Source organism: Pogona vitticeps, chromosome 3, assembly GCF_051106095.1.
Source record: "Pogona vitticeps strain Pit_001003342236 chromosome 3, PviZW2.1, whole genome shotgun sequence".
Lineage (NCBI taxonomy): Eukaryota > Metazoa > Chordata > Lepidosauria > Squamata > Agamidae > Pogona > Pogona vitticeps.
Window position 1 is genome coordinate 184,062,952 of NC_135785.1, and position 13,564 is coordinate 184,076,515.

A 13,564-nucleotide genomic window follows, 5' to 3' on the forward strand; every position below is an offset into this window, starting at 1 on the left:
GTTCCGAGAACTGAGGCCCACACCTTTATTCCCCAACCCAGGTTTTTCCAGTTTAGTTTTTGGTCATGTGTACTGCTTGTTACATGTGCATAACATGTATACTGCTTGTTACATATACATGCATTTTATTCATGTTTTTATTGTATATAACTTTGGTAAATTCCTTCTGAAACAACATATATATTTTTGCTAAAGAAATATACAATTTTAAACATTGAAAGCCACATCTCTTGGTATATAGCTGTGGAAAAAAATTGAAGGTCCTGAGAACATCAGCGTCTCATTCTAAATTCACAATGTCTCTGCTCTAAAGTCATCCTATTGTGTGGCACCCTTTCGTTTCTCAAAAACTAGCATGCCACATTTAATTAAAAACAGGAGAAATGTTGGCAGAGCCTCTGTGTAATTTTGTATATGGAGAGCACAACGCTTGGCTAGAAAGTTTTTTTTTTTAATTGGCAGAATTTCATATGGAAATCGGTACTAATAGGATTTTTTGAGAATGCTTTTTGGGTACAGGCCAAGCCACACACCTGTGTACATAAGAGTCTAAAAGACAGTGGTTGCAGTTGGCACGAACTGGTAGGGATTTACGGTGATCCGTTGACTATGCGAACATCATTTTGGCAGTGCAGCACAGCCACAGTGGGAAAGTGCAAGACACAAACGTTCCCCAGAGTCTGATTTGTAAATGAGTGTCATTAGACTAAATAAACAAAAACAACTTGTTTCCATTTTGTGGAGGTAAACAGTAGAAGCATTGTACTGCTCTCAACTTGGAATATTTCCTTTCCCCTCTTATTTAAAGAGTACTGTGTTGAGTTTGTAATTCCACACTATAAGGAAAGCAGGACAATTTATAGCTGCTTATGGGTAGATTATTTTGAGAACAGGCCTAAAAATTTTAAAACCTGATATATTTATACTGATAGGAAAGGATTAAGATAGGGCAAGAACCATATAAACTGGCAGTTGAATCTTACTTCAGGGCTGGTAATTGGAGATTGTTCTTACCAGATCTATGGGTATCATGGAAAAACATCTCTAATCCTCCAAAATAGGTGAGTCAGAGGTTTAGGTATCTGGGTGTGAAACAAGAGGTTGGGAGTTTGAATCTGCACTCGGCCTCCTGCGAGTTGAGCCAGCCTGTGTAGCCTTGGGAAAGCTGCACAGTCTGAGGATGAAGGGAATGGTGCGCACACACTTTCTCTTTCTTTCTCTCGTAACACAGCAAGCTGTTTATTGCTGGAATAGGGAAACCAATAGAGAAAGCAGCCAGTAAGAAAAGTTGAAGAGTGGGGTCATGCTCCAGTCCAAAATAGTAACAAGTTCTACATGCAAACTGTAGGGAAGCTGTCAAGTGTGAGGGAATGTTCTGAGAAACCTTACTGTTTCTAAGGCATTGAGTACCATATGATTTCTGTTGGCTTTGAAATAGTGGGGATCAAATGTTAAATTTGTCCACATATTAAGAACAGTTCAATTGTACAGGGCATAAAAGATAGAAAGGTGCATGCGTGATCGCACGGGAAAGGATTGTTTACCCAGGAGTGATTTCCCTTAAAGCAACCCTTCCATCCCTCAGAGAATCGCTCCAACCTGCTCCCCCCCCAAAAAAAACCCCTTAGTTAGTAGCCTTATTGCTGGACCAGAAAGACCCAGCTTGAGCGTGGGTATGTGGTCTCAAATGCCTGGGTGATCACACCCTAGGCTAGGCTATATAAAGTAAAACTACCTGGAAGAAATGAACAGCATGAACTAAAAGAGGTTGATCATTGGAAAATGATAACATGATGCATCCAAAAGCCAAGGAGAATCTCAGCATCTAAATGGATGGGAGGAGAATAATCTTCTTAAAAAAACCAAAACAACTTGGTTTGAAAAGGTGCAGCTACTCTGCAATAGTAGCTCTTTTGTGCTTGGCAATGTGTTCGTTTCCTTGAAGTCAGAATAAGTTTTCAGTCTGTTTATTAGCTTGTTTAATAATACTTCAACTTTGTGGATACCTCTTTCTGCAAATTAAGCATAAAGCATTGGCTCTCTGTCATCAGTCTATACTTTGATATATGTACACATCACGTACTTCTATTTTCTACATACTGGAGGCTTTGCTTGTCTGAATCAGTGTGATCTATTTCTTAAGTGCTCAGCCTCTCAGTTCTGCAATAACTATTCCATTTTGTGGCTTGAAAAATCAATGGTTTAAGTCATCAAACTCATAAATTCAATTTCACTTTGGAGACTCAGGTGAGATAACTGCTGGACGCTTTCCCTCTCCCAACTAAAGCACACATGCCATTCAACATTAACAATTTTATTAGAAAAGGTTGATAGTGTATATATAAAAAGACCACTGCTTGGATAAGTTACAGCAGAACAGTACTGGCGCAACATAAAGAGCAGATCTTTGCATCGGGTGACCCACCTTTCATCCGATGCCCATCATTCCAGCACATTGTTAGGTATCCAAGGGAGTTGGTAACCAAAAGTGGGTATGTACTCAACCGGAATCTTCTAGGTTGGAGATAGAGCTCCTGGTTCCAGCTGTGGGAAACTGTGGCAGCCCTCCCAAGGGCTGAGCATGCACTTGTCAGATCCCCATCCCCCGATCCCCTCCTCTAGGGGGAATTGCTCACCTGGGATAGGGCTGAATACCCATCTCCTTCACCACAGACCTGCTCCTCTGCATAAAAATTGCCCACTCTGCAACCTCCAACAAAGCAGTAACAAGAGGGTCTAATGTACGAGAAGGTCTACTAAGCCTTAAAATCCCTCATCCTCCAATTTCACAAAGAAGAAGTCTATGCATTAAACGTGAAGTCCACTTCAAGACTGCCAAAGAGGAGCCTGGAGCTTCCTTTTTATCCCAGCCTGGGGAACTAGATTGAAAACTGCAACAATCGGGTTTATCAAATCAGGAACTCCTCCCTCTAGAACTGTTGGCTGTTTCCAACTGGCCAGCCAGCAGTATCTTTTCCAGAAGCCTCCCTCCCAGGTACAAGGGCACCTGGGAAGAAGGCTCCACAATGGTGGTCTGATGGTCCAGACTCACCAGGTCCCACGTGAGTAGATTTACTGGACATCTCAGTCTTATCATCCTCTTAGAGTTTACGCTAGATGTGGCTATATTTGTTTGGAGTAGAACTATTAAAATAGTTGTTGTAAGGAAGCTCTTCTAGTTAAATGGGCTCTTTAAAGCCTCATTAGATCTTCATCCCTCAAATCACTATGCTCTTAAGAAGAAAAGACTATCAGTTTAGTCTAACAGATTGTTGTTACGTACCATCAAATTGCTTCTAATTTATGGGGAGCCCGGTAAGATTTTTGAGGTATGTGATGTTGTGTTTCCACCCCACCCCCCTCTCTTCATGTGAGATGTTCAAGGAGTGGTTTCTTCCACTCTCCTGTGAGTTTCCATGGCTGAACGGAGATTTCAGTGTTACTTACTCCCAAATAAACACATAGGTTTGCTGCAGAGAGCAAGACGGATTCCAAGTTGGGGAAGAGACATTCATAAAGCAGTGCATACTTTCTAAAAAGGAAAGAAAAGAAAAGGAACCAAGCCCCTTTTAAGCCTCACACGTCATTTGTATCTGCACCTCACAGGCACTAGCCAAATCTTTGTTTATCCAAGGACAGACAATCTAATCATACTACGTATTGTCAGGATCTTTACCTAATACTGTACATATTTTGATTATCTCAGTTAATAATGCCATTTTCACTTTGGAAGCTCACTATCAGTATTAATAATGCAATGTTTGTGCAAGAAAAATACAACTGATGGAACCGTGAAGCCATTCTAGACTTGAATTCTGTGTAAGGGCTATCCTAACATGCCATTACCAAAAGCCCTCTCTCACCTGCAGAAATTTAAACAATCTTTCCTTTAGATCAACTTTAATAAACTCCAAATCAAATCAGTGTGGAAGCAGTTGAGTATCCTGTCCTATTGGCGAAACTGGAACTGTTTCTAAAAGCTCACCCCTTAAAATAAACACTGTTTGGCATGCTGACCTTGTTTTGCTATTAGAAGGAAACAAGTTTTGATCTTTTTCATTGAACAATGGCTTAAAAAAATCATTTTGCTTATCATTCCATGCTTACTAAACATAGTTAAACCTTTTTTGCACTCCTTTAGGCTAACATTAACCTTATCCTGTCCCATGGACCTGAAGAATTTTCCTATGGATGTACAAACATGTACAATGCAACTAGAGAGCTGTAAGTAATTAGGTGTTATTTTCTCTTTCTCTGTGTCTTTTTAAAAATACACCAGCCTTGAACATAGCAGCTTTTAATACTATTTTTGTGCCACAGTACCCCTCATTTTTTGCAGCGGTGTGCTTCAGGCATGCACAACCCATATTCTATCAGCTGACACATTGAGTTTACTCTAATGGGCACCATTTCTTTCTTTAAAATTAATTTAACTGTCATTGAAACGGTCTAATCTCACATTTTAATGGAACCCATGGAATTGCTTCATTAGCAGATGTTTGCAGACTAGAGTACAGGGTTTGTTTATTTTCTTTGTTTTATTGGATTGGGGACTATTTTGTGTATGTTTTGGGTGGAGTGGGAGGTAGGGATCACATGATATTGTAATGACTGCCCAGAGCAGTGGTTTCCACTAAGTCAGGCAGTGTAAAAATAAATACGTGCTCTTATTCTTGATGTTGAAGGATATTTCCTGGGATATTTCAACTTCTCCTGTGCTGTTTCTCAACAAGTAGATATTCTGCTTGCTTGGTTTTAGACACCTCTTTGGCGTGGGAAGAATTTAATCTTTCTCTCCTTTGCTGTGTGCCTAAGGAAAATCCATGCCTAGGGGCTGTTTATGGTGGGAGAACATTTCTTAGAAACACCAGTGAAAATAGTTGTAGCAGTAACAGCATCAACAACCATAATAATGATTAGGAGCAGAGGTGTGCGGATTTGTAATTTGGACCAGGGCAGCTGAAATTCCCAAAGTAGCATGACCACTGGCAAGAATATCCACCATTTTTCCAATAAAAAACCTGTTCAGTTGCTCTCCAGAGCAGAAGGTAAATTGACGTGGTGGCGCTGCAGGCTAAACTGCAGAAGCCTGTGCTGCAGGGTCAGAAGACCAAGCAGTCGTAAGGTCGAATCCACGTGACGGAGTGAGTGCCCGTCGCTTGTCCCAGCTCCCGCCAACCTAGAGGTTCGAAAGCATGCAAATGCGAGTAGATAAATAGGGACCACTTTGGTGGGAAGGTAACAGCGTTCCGTGTCTAAGTCACACTGGCCGTGTGACCACGGAAGATTGTCTTCGGACAAAACGCTGGCTCTATGGCTTGGAAACGGGGATGAGCACTGCACCCTAGAGTCGAATACGTCTGGACAAAAATTGTCGAGGGGAACCTTTACCACCTTTACCTAAAATAGAAAAGGAAAAAATAGGCGCATTCAGTGTAAACAGACATTTAAATTCATCAGTACGTTGAATTCTGTATAGGGCTAGAATATGCCTATTGAATCAGCGGGACTTGCATGGGTGTAAACGCACTGAATCTCACTGATTTCAGTGGCCTTCCTTTGGCAGCAACTTCTTACTGGATTCTAATAAAGAACTCCTTCCATTCAGTATAGAGCAGTGGTTCCCAACCTTGGGTCCCCAGATGTTCTTGAACAGCAACTCCCAGAAATCCTGGCCGGCACAACTAGTGATGAAAGTTTCTAGGAGTTTTGCTCCAAGAACATCTGGGGACCCAACGTTGGGAACCACTGCTAAAGACCAAGGTTGGGCAGCTTTGGTGTACCTTTGCCTTCAATCTGACAAGTACCAGGTTCTGTTGTTTAAAAAAAAAACACCCTAAAAATATGTAGCTGGATAGCCACTTACGGTTTCCTTTTAGGGAATGAAAATTAGTGTTTCTCCCTTTATTTAATGTGAAAATTGCTATTGCTATTACTTTACTCACATCACTGAAGCAAGTCCTATTACCTTTGTTTCGTGCATCCAATGTCTCCATGAAGTGTGACTTTAGAGTTTCATAGAGTAGTTATATGAATTTATCCATTCATATAAGCAATAAAAACAATGTAAGAATGAGAACTGAACTCAGATGTTGGCAGGCTGTGTTCCATTAGAGGAATATGAGGAATAGAGGACTATGAGAAAAATGGGTTTTTGGCTAGGCAGCTGCCTCAGATAGCGGATCTGTGCTGTCATAAAAGGGCAGCAACATGTTAATGTTTTAATTTGTCAATCTTGTATCTTTATTGCCTAGAATGGGGAAAGGTGCTTGCACACTTTTCTGTACCAGCTTGCACCTTGGCTTCATATGTATCTGTGGAATTATTGTTTCCCACATTTACGCTAGAATTGTACATCCATTGATATGTAATTCTTTGTGACAATTGTAGTGATTATAGCCTTGTTTATGAGTTAATTTGCCACTCAAAACTGAGAAAGCTTTTACAGTCATAATTTGTCTCTCTTGGCTTCTGAGTGTGCCACTGCATTATTATCTAATCAAATATGATTTGTTTGTTCTAGTTGGCTACACTATGAATGACCTGATATTTGAGTGGATGAGTGATGCTCCAGTGCAAGTAGCAGAAGGTTTGACTCTGCCACAGTTTATTCTGAAAGAAGAGAAGGAACTTGGCTATTGCACAAAACATTATAACACCGGTAAGCATTTGTTTATTCTTTAAATTAACACTTATTTCCACAAGTGATAGGGTATTGTTAGCAAAGCTTAGAAGTAATGCATTGGAACTTTGTTTACTACTTGAAAAATAACATTAGAGGAAAAAATGTTTAACACATTTAAAAACATTAGATTTGACATGCTCTCTTCAAAGAAGACATGCCAATTGACATTCTTTTTCCTTTTCCCACTAGGTAGTCTAACCTGTGCAATATAAATGTACACATGTTATGATATCCTCACATCTTCATTAGAATTAATAAGGAAAGCATAGTATTTTATAAGCTTCTAAAATTATAACCTAAGACAGCCAGGATCTACAAAGTTAAGGACAACTATTCCAGAGAGCCAGTTAATCACTATGTTTGAAATACAGTAGGATTCCCATATCTGCTTGATCAGTATCAGTGGTTTACCTCAACTATGAACATACAAGGAGTAGGCCTTTTGTCCTTTGTCCCACCCCCTTGTGGCCTGTCTCCTGTTTCCTTGATATCATATATAGAGTTTGCTACTATCTACAGTTTCAGGCACTTGTGGTAGATCGTGGAATGGATTCCCTTCACTTTTGATCCAATTGTTTTTGTGGCATTTATAGAGCACTTCCTTCAGTCAAAGCCTCTTTCAGTATTGTGCTAACAGAGTATACTTAGCTCTTTATAAAAGAAATATTTCCCAAGCTTTGAGATCCTGATGATCTTGGACTATAACTCCCAGAAGCTCTTAAAAAAATCATAGGCTTTCAGATACTCTGAACTGGGGCTTGTGACTATCATATTTCAAATATAATTATATGGTCAAAGCTGACTACTTAGTATAAAACTCATTTAAAAACAGGAATATAGATAGTTTTCATCTTGGGGACAATGATGTTGACAACATTTAGTTTTTGCAGAGGGTACATCAGGTTGATGTTTGAAGTAGCACGTTTTAATTATATTATTTCCTGTTTAATTTAAGCAATTTCATTTTTAAATTGCTATGAGTTAATGCCCCAATTTTTAAATATTTAACATTGACTAATTAATCATGTTCCATGCTCTGACTGTAAACTTAGTGAGGAAGGACATGTAGATTTTCACTGATATGATTTACTATCACCTTATGTAGACAATTCTGTGCTCCGAAGGGCAAGGACTCGAAGATCAAGCACTGTTCTTCAGTTGCTGGTAGCATCTCCTCTTTTTTTTCAACAGCCAGAATTAGTAGTTTTCCTCTTAAATATTGTCCATGAGAGAATATTTCTTCAGGTGAACTGCTGGATAGTTTAGTGGTTTACGTAGGAGCCAGAAGCTGGGAGTTCACTTCCCCACTGTGCCTCCTTGACAGGGGTGGGGCTCAATGATCCATAGGGTCCCTTCCAGCTCTGAAACTCTAATATCATCATGATCATTTTACTGCAGATTAAGGTGATATAATCTAAAGCAAACTGCAGATTCCTAGTGTCAGCACATGGACTACTTGGTTATCTTCCAAGACCCTAGTGTCATCACTAAGTCTAAAACTTAGTTTCTAGCTTCCTAATTATTCCATGCTAAACAGTTTGAAACCACACCAAAACCAGAACTCTCCACCACAAAAAAAGAGAGAGTTCCAGTGGGACCTCTAATGTTGCTTATCTCTAATGTTGTTCATCTCATGGGCAGACCTTCTACCTGCAGAATACCTTTTATACTGGGCCAGTGATATTAATTCTTTGTGTATCAAAATGCAGATTAAACACTACTCTTGATACATTACAGGCTTTTAAACCTAGGTGCTCAACAGAGGTATCTGCTGTAGCCTAAATAATTTTACAGTCCTTAGATACCAACTCAGGCTGATGAAGTCTTCATGATGTCCCCATGAGGGAACAAGCTGCGCTAATATTATTATGCTTATTGTGTTATTTGTTTTTTAAAAGACTTTCCAGTTCATATTCCCCACAGTCCTTAGTCTAACAAAGAGTCAGATGAGTTTAAAACTTAAACCCCTTTAAACCTTTGAGAAGTGTGTTTGAGCTGGGTTGAGCTGCAGCGATTAAAATATATATATAGTAAAATCACAGGTTTTTGTATGGTTCCGTAAGATCAATACATTTGTTCTGGAAGAAGCTTTCAGCTTCAGCCTCCAGGATGTGAATCTCAAAGTCTCTCATGCCTGGCAAGAAAGCAAGTCAGGTGGGGGAGGGGGGGTTCCTTTCTCCCTGCAGCAGGATTTTCCGCGTAAACTTGTATTCCCCAAGTAATCTTGCAGGAAATATTGCATGATTTTCTTGGGGGGGGGGGGTTGTGGCCAGTATACAGTGCAGGATTCTTACAATCCCTGTACAGAATGGGGTTTTTCATGCACAGAATTCAGAAGGAAAGGGCAGTAGAAATGCCAATTTGTATAGGATTATTACAATTCCTGAATAAAATGGCATCTTTTCTATATAAGATTCACCAAAAAAGGCATTAATTTCTCCACATTTCATAGTTTCCTGTGCAGAACAGACAAGAAAATTGGGGAGGAGACTGGTGACTCGTTTTCATGGGAAGCTGAGAAATCTCATTACCACAGGGGAAACTTTCAGCATGGTGAAACTGAAAACAATAACTGAGAGGGAGCATTTCTCAATACTCATCATATCCCTTGTCAACTCTATTAGATGGATGAATTATTGTGAATTATAGATATACTATGAATGGTTGGGTGGGTTGAGATTAAACAGTGACAATAACATTACTAACAGGATGTCTGTGTGATCACCAGTAAGCCCTTAAAATAGGTGGCATGGGCACAATTGGTAAAGCAGTTGTTATTGTCTCTACTTTTTCCTTGTCATTTCCCCTGGGCCTGTAAACTTTGCTGTAATGTTTGTTGTTGTTTAATAAGAGAAAATTGTGCACATTTCAAAATGTTTTCAGCAGAAAACTGCACCCTCTAGTGGCTCAAAACATTTTTTTAAATTAAATAAATTGGAAGGTCAGTGTTCGGGGTCCTTTAGAACAGAGCAAAATTGCCTCCAGCCCTCTAGAGGGAACAAAGGGACTTTTGGGCCAAAAAATTATTTGTCCCTAGAAAAAATTAAATATGGGGTAAAGACGGGGATTCTGGAGAAATGCAAATAATGATGACCACATGAACGGCCCTAGGGGAACATGCATGTCCCCACCTGGTTTTAGCAAGACAACAATTGTGTTGGGTTTGACATAAAGGTATGATCCAACATGCAAGACTGAGGGCATGCCATAATGAAGGTCAGGCTAGGGGTCAAATGTGCTAGGAAACAGCTGGCAAGACTCAAAATGTTTATGGATATTTATAATTATGAATTGCCTATAATCTCTAGTCAATTGTGAATTTAGGGTTTTGTAGGCCTCATTAAATGGAAATCAGTTTGTGGTGGTGTCTTCCCCCCACCCTAAAGTAAGCATAGGAGGATGCTTTTGTGTGGGTGATCACGGAGCAAAGGAAGGCTAATTGCCTTAGAGAGAGAACAACGGAGTCGACAGAGAATGTCCGAGCCAGCAGAGCCCATTGGCTGTGCCCTGAGGGCTCTTTTATTGACTTAGCATGATTACATAGTATGTTGTTAGAATTCAGATAGTATACTAGTTACCTAATCGTAACTAGGATTGGCTAAAATAACCCTTTGTTCTTATGCTCTGCCTCAAAACGAAAGGGCAGAATAAGGGGCTACCCCGCCAGCTGGCAGCTGCCGCTTCCTGCCAGGAGTGTATGCACGTCACTGGAACAAAATGCAGCTACAACCTTTAAGCAGAAGTTTCCCACACTTTTGGGTCTTATGGTGCCAAGGAGGAAGAGAGTCATTTGGTTTAGAGTCTGAGCCAGAGAATAACTTCTGGGGGGATGTCATTTCCTCTGAGACAAAGCCAAGCATTAGGAATTCATTCTGCAAATCAGGTTATGAATTACGAACTTTGGCAATATCATTAATTCACATGGCCAAGGACACCAGTCTTCAGTCAATGTTTTTTTAAAAAGATCCTTCGACACTGAAACCAACAAACTGAAAGTGTCACCCCAAATGTCCTGATCTCCCTCTTCGAGGATTTAAAGTCTGAATTGTCATCACTACAGATTTGTTTATACTTTAAAAATAAATAAATGAAGCCACCAAACAGGTTAAGTCCTGACTGTTGCTTCCAATATTAAATTCTGTCTAAGGGGGGAAATGGGGGAAAATATTATAATGAATTTTGTACCCAGCAATATAGAATTTTCAAGTGACACTCAGCTCTGCCAGTGCAGGATGCCAGCCAAAATAAGAATTTCTGCAGTATTTTCATGTGGTATGTGAAAGAATGAATCAAGAATGCATAAATAATGTCAGACATTACAAAATGCGTGTGTCTAAGGCAGCTCATTTATGCTCATAATAAAACAAGATTAAAATGTACAAAAAGTGATTTATAAAAGCAATTTCATGTTCTAGGAAAATTTACATGCATTGAAGTAAAGTTTCATTTGGAGCGTCAGATGGGATATTATTTAATCCAGATGTACATTCCTAGCCTGCTGATCGTCATTTTGTCCTGGGTTTCTTTCTGGATCAACATGGATGCCGCTCCTGCCAGAGTTGCCTTGGGCATCACCACAGTCTTGACAATGACCACTCAGAGTTCAGGCTCCAGAGCATCTCTTCCAAAAGTAAGAATTTCTCATTTAAATAATTCAGTAATGGAAATGGCAGTGAACACAATTTCTTGTGAACGTTTGTAATCTAGTCCATAATTGCTCCATTATCTCAACTGCCAGTTGGTCTCAATCACCGTGTGCAGTGGTGATATCTGTGGCTTTTATCCATGGTGTCATTCCACTCGTCCAAAGTTGGATACAGTCTTCTAATTCAATCTGTTGAGGATGGAAGCATGCCTGTTGGTGTGCAAAAGAGTTGTGAGAGTTATGGCACACATAGAAGGTGCAGACTAAGAGAAGATCTAATAAATGACAATGTTTATATATAATAGAAGTGTTGGCAATGTTGTTTTGGCATTTTGTGTGTGACTAGCAATATTTGTGTGATGCTGCATCCTAATGATGTAGGGAGCACTCCTGGGAGGTATTTTGCCCCTATCAGATCTTCACTGTGATTCTATTGGTTATGAAATGAATAATGACCAATGTTGCATGTGCCCAACAGGCTGGCAAGAATCTAGAGTTGTTATTTCTGCCCCATAGACTAATCTTGGTTTGGTCAGTGAAGAAATCAAAGAAATGACATGGAGTGGACGGCTTGCCCCCCCCCCCGAAGCAGGGGTACTCTGAACATCTGAGTAATTACAGGTAGAGGGAGATATGGCGATGGCACAGTGCCTACTCAGTTCAGAAGAACAGTGAACAGATGTTTGAAGGCTGTTCACTGTTCTGGCACTGTGACCACCCAGCAGACTCAAGGTAGCGATATCAGCCGTCCCTCCACTCTAAATTTGGTGTTGTTGAATGCCAGATCTGTATCCAACAAGTCCCAGATTATTCAAGACTTTATTCTGGAGGAGGATGCAGATCTGGCTTGCATAACTGAAACTTGGATGGGCAGGGAAGGGGGGATTCCCTTGACTCTTGCCTGTCCTCCCAGTTAGGCAGTCCAACACCAGGGTAGACTGGAGGGTCAGAGGGGGAATAGCCATTGTTTATAGAAACACTCGAGAGGTTGTAAGGTGCTCAGCAGTGGCGATGCTGGGTCTTGAAGCCCTCCAGGTGTCGACTGGGGTCAGGGATGCTAGTAGGATCTTGCTGGGTTATGGCGCTCCCCATGACCCAGCCATTTCCTTACCAGAGCTGGCAGACTTTGTGTCTTGCCATGGAAACCCAGGTGGCGTCAATGGTCTGCTCCACCTATTTCAATCTCAGGCGGATTGCTCAGCTGCATCCCTATGTTGATGTTGGGGCGCTCACCGCTCTGGTCCATGCACTTGTAGTCTGGAGATTACATTACTGTAATGTGCTCTACATGGGGCTGCCTTTGAGAATGATGTGGAAGCTTCAAATGGTGCAGAATGCAGAGGCCAGATTTCTTACCGAGGTGAGAAAATATCAGCATATTTTCTCCCAGTCTGGCTGCCCTGCACTGGCTGCCTGTTCATTTCTGCATTGATTTCAAAGTGTTAATGATGACATATAAAGCCCTAAATGATTTAGGACCTCGATATCTAGTGGAATGCTCCCTCCCACCTAGAACTACCCGAATCACTCGTTCTAGCCAGGATGGGTGGCTGAGGGGCCTAACGCCAAGGGAGGCCTGGAGAGAAAGAACAAGAAACTGGGCCTTCTCAGCAGTGGGCCCTCCCCTCTGGACTAGTTTGCCCGCGGAGATCTGCCTGGCTCCCTCGCTGGGTGGTTTTAAGAGCAAACATAAAACCTGGCTCTTTAGGCAGACTTTCCCTCCTGTCATCACCTAATGACCTTGCCATTTTGAATTATATTATACCTGTTTTTATTTTATTATATTACTTTTATGTTTTATTGTCAGCTGCCCAGACTAGACTTTGGTCTAGATGGGCAGGGTATAAATCGAATAATAAATAAATAAATTAAACAGTGGATTCTAGTAAGGTAACTGTGAGATGGGTATGGTACTCTATTGATTTTCTGTCAGCAAGTCCATTGATTTGTTCCCAAGAAGGAGCCTGGGTTCCAAGTCTAAAATTCACAGTGGCCTAACAGCAACCCTATTATCGGCATGGCTTCACTGAATGTGTGTAGCGGAAAATCCTGTATCACATGAGGTGCTTTTGGGACAGTGTATGTGTGGCTTGGGCTGTGGGAGCTGCTGTAGACTCTTATGATGACAAAATGCTTATCTGGCTTGGTTGTAGCCAACTTCAGTCAGAAAAAAATCATCATGCAAAGACCTGGTGGGTTAGAAGCCTATCAAAACGTGCTAATGAGCCCACCAT

At 40.8% G+C, this 13,564-nt stretch overlaps 1 protein-coding gene across 9 annotated transcripts in view; it reads left to right on the forward strand.

Annotated features, from left to right (window-relative positions):
• GLRA2 (glycine receptor alpha 2) overlaps window positions 1–13,564 on the forward strand; it is a 156,625-nt gene that overhangs the window by 60,628 nt on the left and 82,433 nt on the right. For all 9 annotated transcript variants that reach the window (XM_078390390.1, XM_078390392.1, XM_020786799.3 and 6 more), the window contains 3 exons: window positions 4,142–4,224; window positions 6,524–6,661; window positions 11,101–11,315. In XM_078390390.1, the coding sequence (XP_078246516.1) occupies window positions 4,142–4,224; window positions 6,524–6,661; window positions 11,101–11,315 (436 nt within the window). The remainder of the gene's footprint in view (window positions 1–4,141; window positions 4,225–6,523; window positions 6,662–11,100; window positions 11,316–13,564) is intronic.